Source organism: Idiotropiscis lumnitzeri, unplaced genomic scaffold (genome assembly GCF_059441095.1).
Source record: "Idiotropiscis lumnitzeri isolate Australia: NSW breed Sydney's pygmy pipehorse unplaced genomic scaffold, RoL_Ilum_1.0 HiC_scaffold_49, whole genome shotgun sequence".
NCBI classification, from domain to species: Eukaryota; Metazoa; Chordata; class Actinopteri; order Syngnathiformes; family Syngnathidae; genus Idiotropiscis; species Idiotropiscis lumnitzeri.
This window is the reverse complement of record NW_028283587.1, coordinates 263,806-287,033: the sequence shown is the minus strand read 5'-3', so window position 1 is coordinate 287,033 and position 23,228 is coordinate 263,806. Positions and strand designations below refer to the sequence as shown.

The 23,228-nt window shown below is 44.2% G+C and overlaps 1 protein-coding gene across 5 annotated transcripts in view; it reads right to left on the bottom strand.

Moving 5' to 3' along the window:
- The window catches only part of LOC148315721 (uncharacterized), a 36,570-nt gene extending 16,695 nt beyond the window's left edge, over positions 1–19,875 (bottom strand). For 3 of the 5 annotated variants that reach the window (XM_088287392.1, XM_088287393.1, XM_088287391.1), the window contains exons 1-3: positions 19,802–19,875; positions 16,472–16,572; positions 16,309–16,394 (exon numbers count right to left, since the gene is read on the bottom strand). In XM_088287392.1, coding sequence (XP_088143518.1) covers positions 16,309–16,394; positions 16,472–16,572; positions 19,802–19,808 — 194 coding nt within the window. In that variant the 5' untranslated portion in view covers positions 19,809–19,875. Of the gene's footprint in view, positions 1–2,841; positions 3,030–16,308; positions 16,395–16,471; positions 16,576–19,801 lie in introns of those variants that run through there. The other 2 variants (XR_015840648.1, XR_015840649.1) reach the window with 2 other exon arrangements.
- Between the last annotated feature and the right edge of the window lie 3,353 nt (positions 19,876–23,228).

Sequence of the window (23,228 nt, the reverse complement as noted above, 5' to 3'; positions counted from 1 at the left end):
GGGCCTGAAGACCATCTCAGGCCACGGACAAGCAGGTAAGACCCAGAAGGGGGGGGGGCTTCAGTGGGCAAATGAGTTGAACCTATTTTTCAATAGGTTTGATCAAATGTCTGACCCCGCTCAGGCTTCCCTGATGCAGCCCCCACCCACCCCTCCTGCCACTGCGAACAAGACCCTCTCTCCCCCTCTCTCGCCCCTCTCTCTCTCCACAGGCTCCAGTTCCCAGCCTCATCAGACAACCACCACTTCCTCCTGCTCAGCCTTGTTCCTCACAACATCTCAGGTGAAGAACCAGCTGAGGAAGATGAAGGCGAGGAAGGCGGCAGGCCCAGATGGGACCAGCTCCCAGCTCCTCAAATCCTGCGCAGACCAGCTGTGTGGAATCGTCCAGCACATGTTCAACCTGAGCTTGAAGCTGGGCAGAGTCCCCCAGCTGTGGAAAACATCCTGCCTGGTTCCGGTTCCAAAGACACCCCATCCGAAGGAGCTCAACAACTTCAGACCAGTGGCGCTGACGTCTCATCTGATGAAGACCCTGGAGAGACTGGTCCTCGTCCATCTGCGCCCCCTGGTCAGCTCCTCAATGGACCCACTCCAATTTGCATACCAGCCTGGCATCAGTGTGGATGATGCCATCATCTACCTGCTCCACACTTCACTCTTCCACCTGGAGAAGGCGGGGGGCACGGTGAGGATCATGTTCTTTGATTTCTCAAGTGCTTTCAACACCATCCAGCCCGCCTTATTGGGAGACAAGCTGGAGCAGGCGGGAGTGGCCCACCACCTCATCACATGGATTCACAACTACCTCACAAACCGGCCACAGTACGTGAGAACACAGGACTGTGTGTCTGACGTGCTCCTCTGCAGCACGGGAGCGCCGCAGGGAACTGTGCTGGCTCCCTTCCTGTTCACCCTCTACACCTCGGACTACAAATACAATTCCACAACCTGTCACCTGCAGAAGTTCTCTGATGACTCTGCGATTGTCGGCCTCATCACTGACGATGACGATCGGGAGTACAGAGGGGTTACGCAGGGGTTCGTGGACTGGTGTCAGCAGAACCGCCTCCAAATCAACGCTGGGAAATCCAAAGAGCTGGTGGTGGATTTCCGCAAGCGTCGGCACTCTCCACCTGCACCAGTGAATATCCAGGGAACAGACGTTGAGAGGGTCTCAACTTACAAGTACCTGGGTGTTCATCTGAACAATAAACTGGACTGGAGCGACAACACAGACGCTCTCTATAGGAAGGGTCAGAGCAGACTCTTCCTACTCAGGCGGCTGAGGTCCTTTGGCGTTCGGGGAACACTCCTCAGGAACTTCTATGACTCGGTGGTTTCATCAGTCATCTTCTATGGAGTGGTCTCCTGGGCAGGAGGCATCTCGGGCCGAGACAAAAAGAGACTGGACAAACTGGTGAGGAGGGCCAGCTCTGTCCTGGGCTGCTCCCTGGACTCTGTGGACTCAGTGGGGGGCAGAAGGATGACGGCAAAACTGTCATCAATGCTGGACAAACCAGCCCACCCATTCAATGACACTCTGAGAACACTTTACAGCTCCTTCAGTGACAGACTTTTACACCCTCGCTGTACCAAAGAGAGATTTCGCCGCTCCTTCCTGCCAACTGCTGTCAGACTTTTTAACAAGAACATTGGGTCAGGCCTACAAACGGGAGGGCATTAGTGCAATTGTGCAGTCCTAGGATGCAATATTAACTACTACTGTACTTTCAGCCAAGGGTGTACTTAAATATTGACCAATGATGTATTTTGTTTACCATTACAGTATTCTTATTACAATACTTCTATCACTGTAGTATTTCTACCACTGCAGGATGTTCACTATTACAGTACTTTTATCATTGCAGTACTTTTATCATTGCAGTATTTTTCTATCATTGCGGTACTTTTACTATTACAGTACTTTTACCATTGCAGTACTTTTACCATTGCAGTACTTTCATCATTGCAGTATTTTTCTATCGTTGCAGTACTTTTACTATTACAGTACTTTTACCATTGCAGTATTTTCTATCATGCAGTACTTTTCTATCATTTCAGTACTCTTACCATTACAGTACTTTTATCATTGCAATATTTTTATGATTGCAGTATTTTCAATCATTCAGTAGTTTTTATCATTACAGCGTTTCCCCCTCCGTATAATGGACAAACATTAGGAGTGTTTCCTTACACTTAGATACGTTTATACTGTGTATATTTGCATGCTTTTTCTGAATGTCTGCTGCTAATGTTATACATTAACGGCTACATTACGCCGCCGACTCTGTGTGATCTATATCTTTGCTGCTGTAACACCTCAAATTTCCCCATTGTGGGACTAATAAAGGACATCTTATCTTATCTTATCTTATCTTATCTCTCCTACAACGAGGCAAGGGCCTCCACCAAGTCACCCCAGGGACAAGTTTTATTCCCTGATGGTCATCAAATTATGAGGATCTCATTCTACGCCGGAAGGGAGGAGGGGAATTTTTCCCTAATGTGAGGTTTTCGCTCCTCCACTGATGATCACACTGTTGTATGATTTCATTATGATGATCTGTCTTAAAGCCGTAAGGACATGATTTTTAAATCCACAACAGGGGGGAAATGTAAGATGGGCTGAGGATAGGTAATCAGTTTGTGTATTCATAATCATGTTTTTATACACTCATTAATGTTGAACACACACAGAGACACTTACTTGTTATTTTAACACACACACACACAGACACCGTATCCTGAAGATGTGTTTAGTTAAACTGACCTTGGGTTATGATTTTCTGCCTGCTGGAGTCCCTGGTGATTAGTTATTGATGCTTTAGTTAAACTGACCTTTATACCGTGAGTTATTGATGTTTTCTGTCTCTTGGTGATTAGTTGTTGATGCTTTTCTGTCTTCTGGTGATTAGTTATTGATGAGTTAGTTTCAATAAAAAGGCAGAACGGAGGGTGAGAGTCAGAGGGTGTGCGGGATTGAACTGGCAAGACGGCTGTTTCGCCTCCTGGCTCCCTCTCCCATTCTGAATGGCACAAAACGAAAACTTTAGTAAGTTATTTCAGTCTAAAAAAGGCGTCAGGGCATTTTTAAACCGGACAGTAAGTCGCCACTGTCTTGGTTCCTTTTTGTGCCTTGACCCATACCGGAATTATTGAAAGGATGCAGTCCTATTTACAGGCCCAAGTGACACCCCAGGTTTCTGTTGTTTGTACGAGGGCGCTTAATAGGTACTGCTATTCACAATCGTCTTAGGCTGTTTCTTTGCAGAAGTTTATGGACAATGTGTAGTGCTGTAGGATGCAGTCTAGAGCATTCTTGACATTGAAGCTTTTGTTTCCAGCAACTGCTAATGCGACCGTGCATCAAACATGCAAAACACAGACCCTTGCTCCTCAAGAAGTCAATCTTATCCTTGTGATGCTTTCTCCTAAATTCCTTACCAATTGTGAGACTGTGTTGCTCTCCATTACAATTAGCACATGGTTTGGCAATAGCATCCACTGAAACAGGTTCTGCCTTTGGCGTGGTGGTTTTGTTGTTTTCCATCTTGGCGGGCACAATGACTGTTGTGAAGACTTTCTTTGATTTTGTTGTTTCTGTGTGTTGTGATTTTGTTTTCTGTTTTATAGAAATCTTTCGTGCTTGTCAACAAAGTCAACAAAATCCTTAAACTTCACTCTTCTATTTGTTCTTTCTTGGAGATTGCAGGCAAATTTTCTCCAAGATTCTATAAGTCTGTATGGAAGTTTGTTTGCCAATGCCTTTATATTAGCCATGTTGTCCAAGTCCTCCATGTAATTAACATCTGCCATTATGTTCGAACAGCCCATAAGGAATAATGTGAAAGACTGAAGTGCAACACCATCTTCAGACTTGATTGTTGGCCAATCCATGGCTTCCTTTAAATATGCTTCTGCTATCATGAAGTCATCACCATAAAACTCCTTCAAGATTTGTTTTGCTTTGGTATATCCTGTCAGAGGTTCCATATGGATGCAGCTCTTCACCAACTCATGTGGTTGTTCACTAGTATACTGCAGCTAAAATTGAAGATGATCACGGTTATCACTTGTACGGCCTTCAATCCCATGTTCAATGGCACCTATACAGGTTTTATAATGCAGAGGGTCGCCTGTAAAACGTAGGAATGGAAAGTTCGGGAAGAAGCGATGCTTTTTGACTCTTTGCTAAGTATTCTGCGACACTGGCTTGCTGTGAGATTGCGTGGCAAAGGCCATCAAGCACATGTCCCTGTTGTTCTCTACTTTCTGTCTGATGTGGAAATCTAGCCATTGGAATAGTCGAAGTGGGAGCATTTCAGGTCAACACTGCTTGTTGCTCTGATAGGCTGTGATGGTAATTGAATGTTTTTCCTTGTTTAAATTGTAACACACTCATCAGGAATGTGGATACCATCCTCCTGGGTATTTTCATATCTTCTCAAGACATCCAATTTAGCATCAGACTCAGGGAGTGCCGTTTGCATTGCATGCATTTCCTTCTTTGCTTTAATTGCAGCTTCTTCTTGCTCAAGTGCCAACCTTTGTTGTAAATCAGCAGCCTTTGCCTTTAAACATGCTCGTTCCATTTGAGCCTTTAATTTAATTGAAGACGTTGACAGAAGTGAGCTTCTGTCTGTTAGATTCTTTACTTCTACTTCTATGGGTGTAGTTAGTTGATGCAGATCTACTATCAGCAGGTGATATTTGTTTATTGCATCCTTCCTCTGCACGTTTCAAAACGTCCTTCTTCCATTGCTCACATTTCCATTAATTACATTTTTTGGATCAAACCAGTTATTTTGGTCATCGGCAAAATCCTCTTCAGTCTTTAAATTTTGCAGACCGGAATTGAGGTCCACAAATTCTTGCTCCATGCCGCTAAAGCAAACACGAACCTCAGTTTTTTACAGCGTCAACATTTGCATCATCCTCCATCAATTGTTCAATTTGACGTTGCATGGAGGTCAATTGAGCAAATTTGCAGCTGCGTGCCTGCATCCGTTTAGGCTTGTGATCTTCTACAGCTTTTCTCCGTCATTTTTAATGTCCGCTTTCCACTGTCTTGTTCCTCCATGTCAATCCACAATGAAGCAAACAAAAACGTCAAACTGACTGTAGCGTCTCAATTTGCAGGTCAGCCGAATGACGATCAAAGTTTTAAGCAGTTTACTCACGCACCTGTTACGTGCGCGTCCTTGTTAACTCGCGATGCTTGTCAAGTATGGACGCATGCTAACAGCTAGCAGCTCATTGTCCCGACTGGAAAGTTGCTCCTTAGCTGTGATGTGCCTAGGGTTACACTATCTATCATTAACAAACACAGCCAGCCCTCCTCTTTCCTCTTACCGCTTTCCAGTGTCCTGTCCGCAAGTAGTATTTGGAAGCCGTCAAATTCCACAACGGTGTCCGGCGTTAGCTCTGTTAGCCATGAATCCGTGAACATCAGCAAGCTAGCTCATTGGAAGTTCCTCTCGTGCCGCGTTAGCGCTGTTAGCTCGTCCATTTTCTTGGGAAGGTATCTAACATTTCCCATAAAAACGGACGGGAGGACGGGGTGGTCACGCCTCCTCTTTGCCTGGCGTTTCGCCCCCGCGCGACATCCCCCGTCTCTTCCTCCTCAACTCGTGGGGGATATCGGGTCTCGCTCCGGGAGTCGGCACGGGGTTAGCACGAAGTGCTAACAGCTGATCTCTTGTGTAAACGATTGATCCGTAGCTCCCAGTGACATCTCCGGACACGATCACGCAAAAAACAGCCCTCAGCAGCAATAAAACCACCGCAATTTGGATGTCCATTGCTGCGATGAGGTAAAATAAATAAAACTGGGTAAAGGGAAAAACACGCGAAAAAGGCTCAAATAGTGAGCCGTGCTGCTCTAGCAGGTAGCCACTCGCGTGGCGACGGAACCGGAAAAACAAATGTGGTCCCATCAAAATCTGATTGGATATTTAAAAATAAAAGCGTGAAAATTTGCTTATTTGTCTGTCGTCACCAATGATTAAAAAAATTAAAATCATTACAAAATCCTCAAGCTATCGTGATACCAGACGAGTTCTGCGGGACACCAGACCACCCCAGTTGTCCACAAAAAGTGGTCACTTCAAAATTTGATGTGGCATTTCAAAATAAAAAAATCACCTGAAATATGCACTGTGATCAACACTGATTTAAAAGAAAAATCTTTAAAAAATATCCTCAAACTATCGTGATACCAAACCAGGACTGGGGATACTAGACCACACCAGCTGTCCACCAAAAGTGGTCACATCAAAATGTGATGTGGCACTTCAAAATAAAAGTAGCCTGAAATTCGCTTATTTCACGGTCATCACCACTGAGTTAAAAAAAAACATAGCTCGAGCTTTCGTGATACCAGACCAGTTTTGTGGGACACGAGACTACCCCAGCTGTCCATAAAAAGTGGTCCCATTGAAATCTAATTTGTAATTTCAAACTAAAAGTTGCCTGAAATCTGCACATTTCACTGTCATCATGCCTGACTTTAAAATTTCATTAAAAAATATCCTCTAGCTATGGTAATACCAAACCAGGTTTGGAGGACACTAGACAACACAGCTTTCCACCAAAAGTAGTCCCATCAAAATGTAAGGAGGCATTTTAAAATAAAAGAGCTGGAGCTGTCGTAATACCAGACTAGTTTTGTTGGACACTCGACGACCCCAGCTGTTCATCAAAAGTGGTCCCATCAAAATCTGGTGTAATTTCACAATAAAAAAAAAAACACCTGAAATATGCACATTTCATTGTCATCAACACTGATTTTAATATAATCATTTCAAAATACCCTCGAGCTATCGTGATATCAGACCCATTTTGGGGGACACTAGACAACCCCAGTTGTCCATCAATTGCGGTCCCACCAAAATGTGATACGGCATTTCAAAATAAAAGTAGCCTGAAATCAGCATACATCACTGTTATCACGCCTGACTAAAATATCATGACAAAATATCCTCCAGCTATCATGATACCAGACCAGACATATTTCACTGTCATCACCATTGATTTTAAAAAATTAATTAAAAACTAGAGCTGCGAGCAGCTATAAAGGGCCCTCGCCACCCGGACAACGTTGGGGTACTGGCACGTTGGAAATGTGAAATATTTCCGAGAAATAACGTGAGGAATCTTCAAGAGGAATTTGCTTGTAGTTAAAGTTAGAGCAGCTTTTGTTTTCAAAGCCTCGTCAATGTTTGAAGTAAATTTGTTGGCAGGCACTACAGGTGCATCAAATCAAAGACTAATAGACTGAAAAACATTTTCTTTCCGAGAGCCATCACCATTCTGAACTCTCACACACATGCACACACACACGACCACCCTTACCTTGCTGAACAGCGACGTATTGTGTTGTATTTCTCCAATTTCATACTATTTTCCATCACAATATTTATTCTCTTATTTATCTAATTTATATATTTGATTAAATTATTGTTGTATTGCACTGGAGAGGGGAGCTCCCTAATCTTGTTGCACACTGTACAATGACAATAAAAGGATTTCGGATTCTGATAAATTTAGAATGGCCGACTTCCTGTTCAATTTAGCATACGGCTCCATGAGACTTTTTATTAGGTCTTGGCTTTGTACACACTTCATCAAATTTTCAGTTTGGTGAAACAGAGATATGGGGCTGTTTTTTTTTGTTGTTTTTTTTTTCTAGGGGGCGATAGCGAGCCATTTTTAAACAACTGTACGACAAAATAATAAAATATTGTGAATATTGAATCAACTCCCGGTTGGGTGGACGCTGGCACGTTTGGCTGCCACTGCTCACCGGTAACTCTCAGAAATTTTTTGGATCCGCTTGTTGTACCTGCTTTAGCAGTTTACAATCCCTCCAGTTACAGTGATTTTATTTATTATCTGTATGTTGAGCGATCCCGATTCTCATGAATGCCACCCACCGATTGCATAGTCGCTGACGCGTCTACTGTGGCTAAAGTTTAGCTTACCTATCAAAGTTAGCACCTTATGTACAGGGTAAGTTTGGGATTTTTTTAGAGCATGAGCAGGGGAGTTTTTAAGCATTTAGTCCATTGTGGTGAACCGCCCCCATTTAAGTAAATTCAAAATGGCCGACTTCCTGTAAAACCTAGCGCATGGCTCCAAGAGACTTTTTTGTAGGTCTTGGCCTTATACATACTCCATCGAATTTACAAAAAGTAGGTGAATCACTCAACCAGGGCTGATGTTTTTGAATATTTCTAGAGGGCCATGGCAAGCCATTTTAAAAAAGCTGCACATTCCATTCCGCAGGATTGCTATGGACATTGTGGGTCCTTTGACAAAAAGCAGTGGTGTAGTGTGTGACAACGCCACACGTTTCCCAGAGGCATTTCCATTGCGCACAATCACTGCTCCGGCAGTACTTTGTGCCTTGGTGCAACTCCTTTCCAGAGTTGGCATACCAGATGAGATTCTAACAGACCAGGGAACCAATTTCACTTCAAGGTTAATGCAACTGTTCAACAAACAACTGGGCATCTCCGCCATCAAAACCACTCCATACCACCCATAGACTGATGGACTAGTGGAAAGGTTCAATCAGACCTTAAAGAAGATGCTCCAGAAATTTGTGGATGATACTGGAAAAGACTGGGACCGGTGGCTGCCCTTTTTGCTGTTTGCCTATCGCGAAGTTCCTCAGGCGTCAACAGGTTTCTCTCCCTTTGAACTCTTGCATGCTTGGGAGGTTCAGGGGCCATTGGACTTGCTCCGAAAGGCCTAGGAGGCACCTTCCACCACGTGAAGTGATCGGGGGGTGGTGAAATTTGTGCTGGAAATGAGGGAGAGACTGGCCAGGTACCAGTAGGAGGCAGAGGTCAACCTGCGGGAGGCCCAGAAAAGCCAGAAGACCTGGTATGACCAGCAAGCTCGCCACCGGGAGTTTAAACCCGGCCAAAAAGTATTGCGGCTTCTCCCCACATGCAACAACAAGCTTTTAGTAAAGTGGCAGGGGCCATATGAGGTCACCCGGAAGATGGGTCCAGTGACCTATGAGATTTTCCATCCGGAGAAGAAAAAAAATAAACAAACTTATCATGTGAACCTCCTCAAAGAGTGGAAGGAGCGTTCAAACCAGGCTCCAAAGGAGGTCATACTCGCGCGGAAGGTGGAGGAGGACGACGACGACGACAAGGACGAGGACGACGACAATGATGATGATGATGATGATGATGACGAGGCAGAGCTGGAGTCCTCGACGACGACAGATGCGCCTGCACTGGCACGTCGGAAACCCAAGCAAGTCACAGAGATGTGCTTAATTTTCAAGACGGTGCCTTCTCTTTTTTCCGCCAGCCCAGGGAAGACGACGGTGGTAGAACACGTTATTCGTCTCAAAGAAGGATTACCAATTCGTCAGCGCCCCTACCGAGTTCCGCAACACTTGGTGGAGAGACTAACCAAGGAGCTCCAGGAAATGCTGAAGCTTGGAGTCATTGAGCCTTCCAAGTCGGAGTGGTGCAGTCCGGTGGTTATCATCTCCAAGAAAGATGTGTGCTGATTTAGAAAGAGAGTGAAAGACGTTTAAGAGAAGAAGCAGAAAGTACTTAATATGGAGATAAAGAAAGACGAAGAAACAGGAGCGAGAAAAAAAGGAGGAAATGCACCAGCCGAGGATCAAAGAGACAGTGACAGTGAAAAAGGAAGTCAGGGTGAGAGAGCTGAGGAGGAGGGCCAGCGAGAAAAGGAGCCGGGATTGCCTCAACAAGTGGACAACAGCGCCCTGGGAAGCCTGCCACAAGAGATGAATGCAAAGCGGCCTGCCAAACAATCACACCAATCCAAGATAATATGCGTAAATGGGCTGCGGGCCTCACGACCACCCCGTCAGCACCGATCTTCTACCAAGGACGTGGAAGAGGAAGAGGACACCTGCCAACAAAAGACGACGTCTGCTACAACTGTAGGAAACATGGCCACTTTGCTCGAAACTGCCGTCAACCACCCAGGAAAACCGATTACAATTTACACAGACAGAATCAAGTTTGATAAGAAATTTGTGATTTGTCAGGACCAGTCGTGAAAGCAACGGAGGATCACGTGACGTAAAAAACAAACAAAAAAAGCAAGTGGAGAAGCAGTTCTACATGAACGTGCGTTTTACTTATTAGGCCGTGATACACTGACACAATTGGACCTTAATATCAGAGTCAATAAGCAAGGGCGAATTCAAACAAACGTCAAAACTTTAAAAGGGCACATTATTATCGGTTGCTACATTTGGAAGAACAAAATAGGACGTCAATAAATTATTAGAAGTAGCTCACAATAGAGTCTGTTTGGGCGATGACGTGCAACACATGGTTAGTCTGCAAGGGACTATCAGATACAATGTATCAAAAGTAAGTGAAAACGCAACTATGGTTTCGTGCACCACCACATGCAACACTTGCACCATTCTCATGGAAAGACTCTCCCTGCTGGAGGGACGTGTCCGCCAGCTAGAGCAGAGTACTGTGGTAAGCGTAAATGTGGCGGACAGCACCGGTTAGCATTGGCCGTAAACGGCTTGCTAATCGCGTTGAGCCTGTTAAGACACAGAGCAGTTCCATTCCACCTCGGTCTCCTGGCTCCCGCACTTTAGTGAAAGGTGACTCCATTACTCGATACATTAAGCTTGAAAATCCAACCACAGAATGTGTATTGCTGGGGCCAGAGCACCCGACATTGAAGCTAATCTTATGGAGCTAGCACACAAGAGACCTAGACACCAGCGCAGTGCAAACAACGCTAGCTATTCAGATATAGTAATACACGTCGGCTCCAATGACACTAGTGTTACTGCCGTTTCAATGATACGCTGGCTAAAGAAAGTTTTAACGCGCACTCACTCACCATGGGTTGAAGTTGCGATGACGTTCGCTCGGCTTCACTGGTCTTGATGTTGATGTGTAGTTATGTATGTCACGTCAAACAGTCAAGGGTTAGTCTTAATCGTAGTCATTTCAGTCCAGATGTCATGCCGTGAAGTCAAGTAAATCAAATAAATAAATCAATGGCTACGGTCTTCCAAACTTCAAATCAAAAACATCCGCGCATATGCGGTAATCAATACAATATACTATCTTCTATCTTCCAGTTTGTACATAAATAATGCGTCTTGAGTAAGTGCGGTTGAAAAACGGTATCCGACCAGCGTTCCCCCACCTGTCCTGCATTTGTTATTTATGGATGAACGCAACCAGTGCTGACGTCATCAATTGCCCTAGTGGTGGTGTTGCCATACTGCATTACTCAAAAGAAAACTGCTCCAACAACTAGGATGAAGCAATCAGAGATCACAAAGAAAAAACATAGCAAGGACTTGTGATCTCGCCAGAAAGATGAGTCTGAGTCGAGTAATTGTCTCTGGCCCCTTGCCTGCGAGAGGCAATGATGAGAAAGATGGGGGTGTAGCCCTCATTTCCGAATTTAATCTAAAACTTAGTCCTCGTCCTAGCAATTCCTTCAAAACATTTGAAGTTCTCATTATGCGATCCACGGCCGCACTGCCGTTTTATCTTGCCGTTTTTTACCGTCCCCCTGGCTCTTACTCAGGCTTTTTAGATGAATTTTCTGAATTTGTGGCTGATTTGGTAACTCATGCGGATAATATATCATGGGCGACTTCAACATTCATATGAATCTCCCGTCGGAACCACTTACCGTGGCGTTTCGGACAATAATTGATATGTTTGGTTTCATGCAAATAATAGATGAAGCAACGCATATAAATGGTAACACGTTAGATTTGGTATTAACCCGGGGCTTAGCATCCTCAAAAATAATTGTATTACCATATACTAGTGCTATAGCTGACCATTACTTAATCAAATTTGAAGTCTTGGCGCATTGCCATCGTTCTGACCATGATCAAAGCTATAGCAGCCGCAACATTAGCTCCTTAACCACCGCTGCGCTCTCTGAGCTACTCCCTTTAGTAACCGATTCGTTTCCTAATTATATTGGTACGATTGATGATCTTACAAACAACTTTAATGTCGCTCTGTTAAATGCGCCTGACTCCGTCGCACCTTTAAAAACTAAAACTTGTCCAAAGAGGCTGACTCCGTGGTTTTATGAGGAAACACGCATACTGAAACGATTCTTGTAGGAAGCTTGAGCCCAAATGGCGTGCGACCAAACTGGAGGTCTTCCGTCAGGCATGGTGCGCTAGTTTATACAAGGAAGCGCTCAATCTAGCCAAAACTAATTATTACTCTAGATTAATTGTTTTACATAAAAACAACCCTAAATATTTATTTGCTACTGTAGCAATGCTAACGCAACAGCAACCAACCTCGGATAGCTCTTCCTATTCAGCTCACGATTTCATGCAATTCTTTACTCAGAAGATTGAGTGTATTCGTGATGAGATTAAAGACACTGTTCTTACAATTCCGTTGAATTCCGTCATAAATGGTGTTAATAGGGACATTAGGGCTGATAACTGTCCGATAACCTTATCTCAATTTAAAAAAGTATCTCTTGAAAGCCAAACAAAATTGGTTAGTGGGGCAAAACCGACAACTTGTGTGCTCGATCCGCTTCCTGGCAAACTAATTAAAGAACTGTTTATGACCCTAGGACCGTCTGTCTGAAATATTATTAATCTATCACTTACCACGGGTATAGTACCAGCAGCTTTAGGACCGCCATTATGCGACCGCTACTTAAGCAACCAAACCTCGACCCAGAGAGTCTCAACAACTATAGACCGGTTTCAAATCTTCCGTTTATTGCAAAAATCTTGAAAAACTTAATGAATATATGACTAGTAATAATCAATTTGAACCTTTCCAATCAGGTTTTACCGAATGGAAGCTACGGAGGAGGAGGGCATGCTCGCGTCACAGTTAAGCCGAAGAGGAGCACCTTCCCCGGGCACGGGCGGTGTCAAGCGGCCCCTAAGTTTAACCGAATGGAAGCTCCGGAGGAGGAGGGCATGCTCGCGTCACAGTTAAGCCGAAGAGGAGCACCTCTTCCCCCCGGGCACGAGCGGAGCGCGAGGCTGTCAGTTATGAATGAATAAATGAATAAATAAATAAATGAAGAATGCCACCTTTCATTTCACTGGCATGATCCGTGCCTGTCATGCCGCGTGTGTTTTTGTTTTTTCAGCTGTGTGGGCGTTCCTCCAGCGATCGTCTCGCGCCATGCGGTCAGCTGCTGCGAGACGCGCCCACCAGCCCCGCACCGGATTCCCATTCACTCACTGATTACACTCACTACCACCTACACTGACTACCTGGCGTCGGATTGTTATCCTACTTGTGTCTGCGTTTGGAGAGTCCTGCTCAATCCTCCAGCTCTGCTGGAGGATCATAACATTCACAGGGCACACCGGACGGCGTACCAGAAGTTAAAAGTCGAAGTAATTAAATAAATACAAAAATAAGTAATTGAATAAATACAAAAATAATGGCTGGGGAATAAAAAAATAAGAAGTTTTAATAATAATTTTTTTTTGTTATAACATGAATTTCACTCTCTCTCTCTCTACCCGTATATATATATATATATATATATATATATATATAATTTAAGCATTTTTGAAGGTGCGCCGCTACTTCGCGGATTTTCAGTTTTCGCGGGTGGTCTCGGTCCCCATTAACCGCGATAACCGAGGGTTCACTGTATTACTCTTACTCGATCTTGGCGCCGCTTTTGACACTTGATCATAACATATTATTAAAACGCCTTGAAACTTGTGTTGGCATTTCAGGTTCAGCGCTTTCTTGGTTTAATTCGTATCTGTCGGAGAGGAGGCACCGTGTAATTCATGGCAATGCGACTTCTGATCTTTGTAAGATCACACGCGGAGTTCCGCAGGGATTGGTACTAGATGCTACCGCTTGGTGATATTATACGGAAATATAACATTAGTTTTCATTGTTATGCTGATGATACGCAATTATACATGCCGTTGGATATAACGAATCCGTGTGATTGCTATAAATTAGAGGCATGCCTTGCCGAAATTAAACTATGAATGTCTTTCAATTTTTTGCGTCTTAACTCAGATAAAACCGAGATGCTGATCATTGGACCAGCGCGTCATCGGTACCTTTTTCAAAGACACCACTATGAGTATCGATAAATTGCCCAAAAGGATTCAACAAGATCAATGTCTAAAGTCATTTTTGGCCAATTTTCAATCAGATTCGTTAAAAGGGCACCGTGCAGTACGTCAAAATGTAAAAAATTATAATTTTTGTCACCACTGGGTGGTGCAAGGTGGTCGCTGCTCAGGCCCTAATAATAATAATAATAATAATAATAATAAAAGTAATAATATTTTCTACAAAAACAATAGGGACCTCGCAGCCGTCGCAGCTCGGGCCCTAATAACAATTTCTACAAAAACAATAGGGACCTCGCCGCGGTCGCTGCTCGGGCCCCAATAATAATTTCTACACAAAGTCCATTGTGGTGACCCGCCCCCTTTTAAGTAAATTCAAAATGGCCGACTTCCTGTAAAACCTAGCTCATTGCTCCAAGAGACTATTTTGTAGGTCTTGGTCTTATACATACAGTGAACCCTCGCTACTTCGCGGTTCACCTTTCGCGGGTTCAGTGCTTCGCGGGTCTAAAAAATATTCGGGGGCATTGTAGTTTCGCCGAGCGACACAACGGGGCGCTGGAGCGGTTAGACGGCCGGCGTGCGCCGAAGAAGAGCGTGGGCGAAGAGGAGAGTGGACGAAGAAGAGCACGTTCCCCCGGACACGATCGGTGGCGACGTTTCGCGTGGTTCGGACCGTACCAGAGCTCCGGCCAGCGTGCGTGGCAGTTAAGCCGTAGAGGAGCACCTTCCCCGGGCACGGGCGGTTCCAAGCGGCCCCTAAGTTTAACCGAATGGAAGCTCCGGAGGAGGAGGGCATGCTCGCGTCACAGTAAGCCGAAGAGGAGCACCTTCCCCGGGCACGGGCGGTGCCAAGCGGCCCCTAAGTTTAACCGAATGGAAGCTCCGGGGGAGGAGGGTGGGCGTGTGTCACAGTTAAGCCAAATTGGAGCACCTCTTCTGCCCGGGCACGAGCGGCGCGCGAGGCTGTCAGTTATGAATGAATAAATGAATAAATAAATAAAGAATGCCACCTTTCATTTCACAGGGCACACCGGACGGCGTACCAGCAGGTAAAAGTCGGAGTAATTAAATAAATACAAAAAGAATGGCTGGGGAATAAAAAAATAATACGTTTTAATAATAATTAGGTTTTTTTGTTATAACATGAATTTCACTCTCTCTCTCCCCGTATATATATATATATATATATATATATTTATTATATATATTGTATATTTTTTTTAAGCATTTTTGAAGGTGCGCCGCTACTTCGCGGATTTTCAGTTTTCGCGGGTGGTCTCGGTCCCCATTAACCGCGATAACCGAGGGTTCACTGTACTCCATAAAATTTACAAAAAGCGAGGTGAAACACTCAACCAGAGCTGCTTTTTTTAACATTTCTCGAGGGCCATGGCGAGCCATTTCAAAAAAGCTGCACAACTAACGTATAAAATATTGATAAATTTGCTCGGCCTGATGTGTGTGTAAAGTTTTACGAGTTGTCGTTCATATTTAGAACCTCATAATCAGCTTTGTTTTATTGCCGAACAGTGCAATGCCACTCCCACAACTTTTCACGAAAAAGGACGAATTTCGTATTGTGACATCCTCATGGCCGAAACAGTCATCCGAGCATATATGAGGGCGACCTTGTTGAGTTGCACGGAGAAAAACATCCAAGAAAATAACTTGTATTAGCTTTTACCAGTTGGTGGCGCTACTACTACGATGTAAAATAAGTTGGTAGATGTCTTCAGGGCTGAAGTATCCTCAAATGTGTACAACTTCGAGAAGATAGGATCATCTGAGTCATGTTGCCGGAGCTTTTGTTGCCACAGAGTACAATCGGACTTTTCAGCACCTTAATAGCCACGCCTTTTGCCAAAACGTCACAAAATTCGGCAGAGAGTAAGATCATTGTCTTGAGTCTTTTCTGACTAATTTTCAGTCGGATTCGTCAAAAGGGCACCGTGCAGTACGTGAAAATTAAAATAAAAACTAATTTTTGATTCCACTTGGCGGCACTGTGTGTATAACAAAATAATAACATTACGATGTCTTCAGGTCGGGACGTTTTATTTACAGGTGAAGGTTTGGATTTTTAGGAGCATGTGCAGGGGAGTTATTAAGCATTCATTTATTTGTATTAGGTTCATTTTGTCTTCTTATTATTGATATTTGACTGATTCATTAAAAGCAGACAATTATGTTTTAGGTAAATTTTTTACCTGACATCTTTCGGCGAGTCTTTCGCCTTCTTCAGAGTGTCGCATGATGGTGTCTTGAGCTGATGTTCCATGAGGGTGTGACTTACCTGTCAAAAAAATGAAAAAAATCAGAGCAGTAAAAGAACAAGCACAACATGAACATTACAAATCAGCAATCACTGACCACTGCAAAAGGGAAAACTACATCATGGACCGGGAGAAGGGCAGGGTCATCCGCACAGAAGAGAACAAACAACAGCGCTGGATCAGAGAGGCCATTGAGATCTGCAAGCGAGGCATAAAAACCATGAACAGAGACAAGGGAGCCTTCATCCTCTCTACCACCTGGACCAGCATCTTGGCGGAGTGAACGGACAGCGGGGGCGTGACTTGCCTTCATTCTTGTGACAGGTAAGTCACGCCCTCATGGAACATCAGCTGATAAAGACGGGTCACAAGACAGCATCATGTGACACTCTGAAGAAGGCGAAAGACTTTCGTATTGTGACATGCTCAAGGCCTAAACACTCATCCGAGCAAATATAAGGTAGATTTTGTTCACCTGCCCGGAGAAAAACATCAACGAAAATAATTTGTATTTGTTTTAACCAGTTGGTGGCGCTACCACTGCGATCAAAAATAAGTTGGCAGCCGTCTTCAGGGCCTGAATATCCTCAAATGTGAAAAATTTCGAGAAGATGGATCATCTGAATCATTTTGCAGGAACTTTTGTTGCCACGGAGAATAATCAGACTCTGCGGCACCGTAATAGCCACGCCCTTCGAAGGAAAGTCACAAAAATAGGGATAGAGTAAGATCAATGTCTTGAGTCTTTTCTAGCCAATTTTCAATCAGATTCGTTAAAAGGGCACCGTGCAGTAAGTCAAAATGTAAAAAATGATATTGATTGGCGCAAGGTGTATAACTGAATATAAACATATAGATGTCTTCAGGTACAGACTTTTTATGTACATGTGAAGTTTTGGATTTTTAGCAGCATGTGCAGGAGAGTTATTAAGCATTTTGTCCATTGCGGCGAAGGAAATCTTAAGTGAAAACTTTGAAGCCCCGCCCCCGTCATATAGTATTTCGGAAACAAAAAATTTTAGCCCCAGTGTTTGTCCCAGGTCTTCAGATGCTACAGACAGAATTTTAAGGCAATCAGATGAAGCCTTTAGGATCAGGGTGCAAAAGAATGACCCCTGTAAACATGCAAAAAAGGGCAAAAGTCGGACTTTCAAAAATTCATAACTCACTTCCTGTTCATATTAGACGTAAAAATATCAAATTTTTCGCCATGCCCGATGAGACTGCCAAGTTTGGTGAGTTTTTGTGCATGTTTCGGGGGTCAAAAATGCGATCGAACAATCGGAAAAATAATAATAATAATAATTTCTACAAAAACAATAGGGACTTCGCAGCGGTCGCTGCTCAGGCCCTAATAATAATAATAATAAAAGTAATAATATTTTCTACAAAAACAATAGGGACCTCGCCGCGGTCGCTGCTCGGGCCCCAATAATAATTTCTACACAAAGTCCATTGTGGTGACCCGCCCCCTTTTAAGTAAATTCAAAATGGCCGACTTCCTGTAAAACCTAGCTCATTGCTCCAAGAGACTTTTTTGTAGGTCTTGGTCTTATACATACAGTGAACCCTCGCTACCTCGCGGTTCACCTTTCGCGGGTTCAGTGCTTCGCGGGTCTAAAAAATATTCGGGGGCATTGTAGTTTCGCCGAGCGTCACGACGGGGCGCTGGAGCGGTTAGACGGCCGGCGTGCGCCGAAGAAGAGCGTGGGCGAAGAGGAGAGTGGACGAAGAAGAGCACGTTCCCCCGGACACGATCGGTGGCGACGTTTCGCGCGGTTCGGACCGTACCAGAGCTCCGGCCGGCGTGCGTGGCAGTTAAGCCGTAGAGGAGCACCTTCCCCGGGCACGGGCGGTGCCAAGCGGCCCCTAAGTTTAACCGAATGGAAGCTCCGGAGGAGGAGGGCATGCTCGCGTCACAGTAAGCCGAAGAGGAGCACCTTCCCCGGGCACGGGCGGTTCCAAGCGGCCCCTAAGTTTAACCGAATGGAAGCTCCGCAGGAGGAGGGCATGCTCGCGTCACAGTAAGCCGAAGAGGAGCACCTTCCCCGGGCACGGGCGGTGCCAAGCGGCCCCTAAGTTTAACCGAATGGAAGCTCCGGGGGAGGAGGGCGGGCGTGTGTCACAGTTAAGCCAAATTGGAGCACCTCTTCTGCCCGGGCACGAGCGGAGCGCGAGGCTGTCAGTTATGAATGAATAAATGAATAAATAAATAAAGAATGCCACCTTTCATTTCACAGGGCACACCGGACGGCGTACCAGCAGGTAAAAGTCGGAGTAATTAAATAAATACAAAAAGAATGGCTGGGGAATAAAAAAATAATACGTTTTAATAATAATTTGGTTTTTTTGTTATAACATGAATTTCACTCTCTCTCTCCCCGTATATATATATATATATATATATATATATATTTATTATATATATTGTATATTTTTTTTAAGCATTTTTGAAGGTGCGCCGCTACTTCGCGGATTTTCAGTTTTCGCGGGTGGTCTCGGTCCCCGTTAACCGCGATAACCGAGGGTTCACTGTACTCCATAAAATTTACAAAAAGCGAGGTGAAACACTCAACCAGAGCTGCTTTTTTTAACATTTCTCGAGGGCCATGGCGAGCCATTTAAAAAAAGCTGCACAACTAACGTATAAAATATTGATAAATTTGCTCGGCCTGATGTGTGTGTAAAGTTTTACGAGTTGTCGTTCATATTTAGAACCTCATAATCAGCTTTGTTTTATTGACGAACAGTGCAATGCCACTCCCACAACTTTTCATGAAAAAGGACGAATTTCGTATTGTGACATCCTCATGGCCGAAACAGTCATCCGAGCATATATGAGGGCGACCTTGTTGAGTTGCACGGAGAAAAACATCCAAGAAAATAACTTGTATTAGCTTTTACCAGTTGGTGGCGCTACTACTACGATGTAAAATAAGTTGGTAGATGTCTTCAGGGCTGAAGTATCCTCAAATGTGTACAACTTCGAGAAGATAGGATCATCTGAGTCATGTTGCCGGAGCTTTTGTTGCCACAGAGTACAATCAGACTTTTCAGCACCTTAATAGCCACGCCTTTTGCCAAAACGTCACAAAATTCGGCAGAGAGTAAGATCATTGTCTTGAGTCTTTTCTGACTCATTTTCAGTCGGATTCGTCAAAAGGGCACCGTGCAGTACGTGAAAATTAAAATAAAAACAAATTTTTGATTCCACTTGGCGGCACTGTGTGTATAACAAAATAATAACATTAAGATGTCTTCAGGTCGGGACGTTTTATTTACAGGTGAAGGTTTGGATTTTTAGGAGCATGTGCAGGGGAGTTATTAAGCATTCATTTATTTGTATTAGGTTCATTTTGTCTTCTTATTATTGATATTTGACTGATTCATTAAAAGCAGACAATTATGTTTTAGGTTAATTTTTTACCTGACATGTTTCGGCGAGTCTTTCGCCTTCTTCAGAGTGTCGCATGATGGTGTCTTGAGCTGATGTTCCATGAGGGTGTGACTTACCTGTCAAAAAAATGAAAAAAATCAGAGCAGTAAAAGAACAAGCACAACATGAACATTACAAATCAGCAATCACTGACCACTGCAAAAGGGAAAACCACATCATGGACCGGGAGAAGGGCAGGGTCATCCGCACAGAAGAGAACAAACAACAGCGCTGGATCAGAGAGGCCATTGAGATCTGCAAGCGAGGCATAAAAACCATGAACAGAGACAAGGGAGCCTTCATCCTCTCTACCACCTGGACCAGCATCTTGGCGGAGTGAACGGACAGCGGGGGGCGTGACTTGCCTTCATTCTTGTGACAGGTAAGTCACGCCCTCATGGAACATCAGCTGATAAAGACGGGTCACAAGACAGCATCATGTGACACTCTGAAGAAGGCGAAAGACTTTCGTATTGTGACATGCTCAAGGCCTAAACACTCATCCGAGCAAATATAAGGTAGATTTTGTTCACTTGCCCGGAGAAAAACATCAACAAAAATAATTTGTATTTGTTTTAACCAGTTGGTGGCACTACCACTGCGATCAAAAATAAGTTGGCAGCCGTCTTCAGGGCCTGAATATCCTCAAATGTGAAAGATTTCCAGAAGATGGATCATCTGAATCATTTTGCAGGAACTTTTGTTGCCACGGAGAATAATCAGAATCTGCGGCACCGTAATAGCCACGCCCTTTGAAGGAAAGTCATAAAAATAGGGATAGAGTAAGATCAATGTCTTGAGTCTTTTCTAGCCAATTTTCAATCGGATTCGTTAAAAGGGCACCGTGCAGTACGTCAAAATGTAAAAATTGATATTGATTGGCGCAAGGTGTATAACTGAATATAAACATATAGATGTCTTCAGGTACCGACTCTTTATGTACATGTGAAGTTTTGGATTTTTAGCAGCATGTGCAGGAGAGTTATTAAGCATTTTGTCCATTGCGGCGAAGGAAATCTTAAGTGAAAACTTTGAAGCCCCGCCCCCGTCATATAGTATTTCGGAAACAAAAAATTTTAGCCCCAGTGTTTGTCCCAGGTCTTAAGATGCTCCAGACAGAACTTTAAGGCAATCAGATGAAGCCTTTAGGATCAGGGTGCAAAAGAATGACCCCTGTAAACATGCAAAAAAGGGCAAAAGTCGGACTTTCAAAAATTCATAACTCACTTCCTGTTCATATTAGACGTTAAAAAATATAAAATTTTTCGCCATGCCCGATGAGACTGCCAAGTTTGGTGAGTTTTTGTGCATGTTTCGGGGGTCAAAAATGCGATCGAACAATCGGAAAAATAATAATAATAATAATTTCTACAAAAACAATAGGGACTTCGCAGCGGTCGCTGCTCAGGCCCTAATAATAATAATAATAAAAGTAATAATATTTTCTACAAAAACAATAGGGACCTCGCCGCGGTCGCTGCTCGGGCCCCAATAATAATTTCTACACAAAGTCCATTGTGGTGACCCGCCCCCTTTTAAGTAAATTCAAAATGGCCGACTTCCTGTAAAACCTAGCTCATTGCTCCAAGAGACTTTTTTGTAGGTCTTGGTCTTATACATACAGTGAACCCTCGCTACTTCGTGGTTCACCTGTCGCGGGTTCAGTGCTTCGCGGGTCTAAAAAATATTCGGGGGCATTGTAGTTTCGCCAAGCGGCACGACGGGGCGCTGGAGCGGTTAGACGGCCGGCGTGCGCCGAAGAAGAGCGTGGGCGAAGAGGAGAGTGGACGAAGAAGAGCACGTTCCCCCGGACACGATCGGTGGCGACGTTTCGCGCGGTTCGGACCGTACCAGAGCTCCGGCCGGCGTGTGTGGCAGTTAAGCCGTAGAGGAGCACCTTCCCCGGGCACGGGCGGTGCCAAGCGGCCCCTAAGTTTAACCGAATGGAAGCTCCGGAGGAGGAGGGCATGTTCGCGTCACAGTAAGCCGAAGAGGAGCACCTTCCTCGGGCACGGGCGGTTCCAAGCGGCCCCTAAGTTTAACCGAATGGAAGCTCCGGAGGAGGAGGGCATGCTCGCGTCACAGTAAGCCGAAGAGGAGCACCTTCCCCGGGCACGGGCGGTTCCAAGCGGCCCCTAAGTTTAACCGAATGGAAGCTCCGGAGGAGGAGGGCATGCTCGCGTCACAGTAAGCCGAAGAGGAGCACCTTCCCCGGGCACGGCGGTGCCAAGCGGCCCCTAAGTTTAACCGAATGGAAGCTCCGGGGGAGGAGGGCGGGCGTGTGTCACAGTTAAGCCGAATTGGAGCACCTCTTCTGCCCGGGCACGAGCGGAGCGCGAGGCTGTCAGTTATGAATGAATAAATGAATAAATAAATAAAGAATGCTACCTTTCATTTCACAGGGCACACCGGACGGCGTACCAGCAGGTAAAAGTCGGAGTAATTAAATAAATACAAAAAGAATGGCTGGGGAATAAAAAAATAATACGTTTTAATAATAATTTGTTTTTTTTGTTATAACATGAATTTCACTCTCTCTCTCCCCGTATATATATATATATATATATATATATATATATATATATATATATATATATATATATATATATATATATATATTTATTATATATATTGTATATTTTTTTTAAGCATTTTTGAAGGTGCGCCGCTACTTCGCGGATTTTCAGTTTTCGCGGGTGGTCTCGGTCCCCATTAACCGCGATAACCGAGGGTTCACTGTACTCCATAAAATTTACAAAAAGCGAGGTGAAACACTCAACCAGAGCTGCTTTTTTTTAACATTTCTCGAGGGCCATGGCGAGCCATTTCAAAAAAGCTGCACAACTAACGTATAAAATATTGATAAATTTGCTCGGCCTGATGTGTGTGTAAAGTTTTACGAGTTGTCGTTCATATTTAGAACCTCATAATCAGCTTTGTTTTATTGCCGAACAGTGCAATGCCACTCCCACAACTTTTCACGAAAAAGGACGAATTTCCTATTGTGACATCCTCATGGCCGAAACAGTCATCCGAGCATATATGAGGGCGACCTTGTTGAGTTGCACGGAGAAAAACATCCAAGAAAATAACTTGTATTAGCTTTTACCAGTTGGTGGCGCTACTACTACGATGTAAAATAAGTTGGTAGATGTCTTCAGGGCTGAAGTATCCTCAAATGTGTACAACTTCGAGAAGATAGGATCATCTGAGTCATGTTGCCGGAGCTTTTGTTGCCACAGAGTACAATCGGACTTTTCAGCACCTTAATAGCCACGCCTTTTGCCAAAACGTCACAAAATTCGGCAGAGAGTAAGATCATTGTCTTGAGTCTTTTCTGACTAATTTTCAGTCGGATTCGTCAAAAGGGCACCGTGCAGTACGTGAAAATTAAAATAAAAACACATTTTTGATTCCA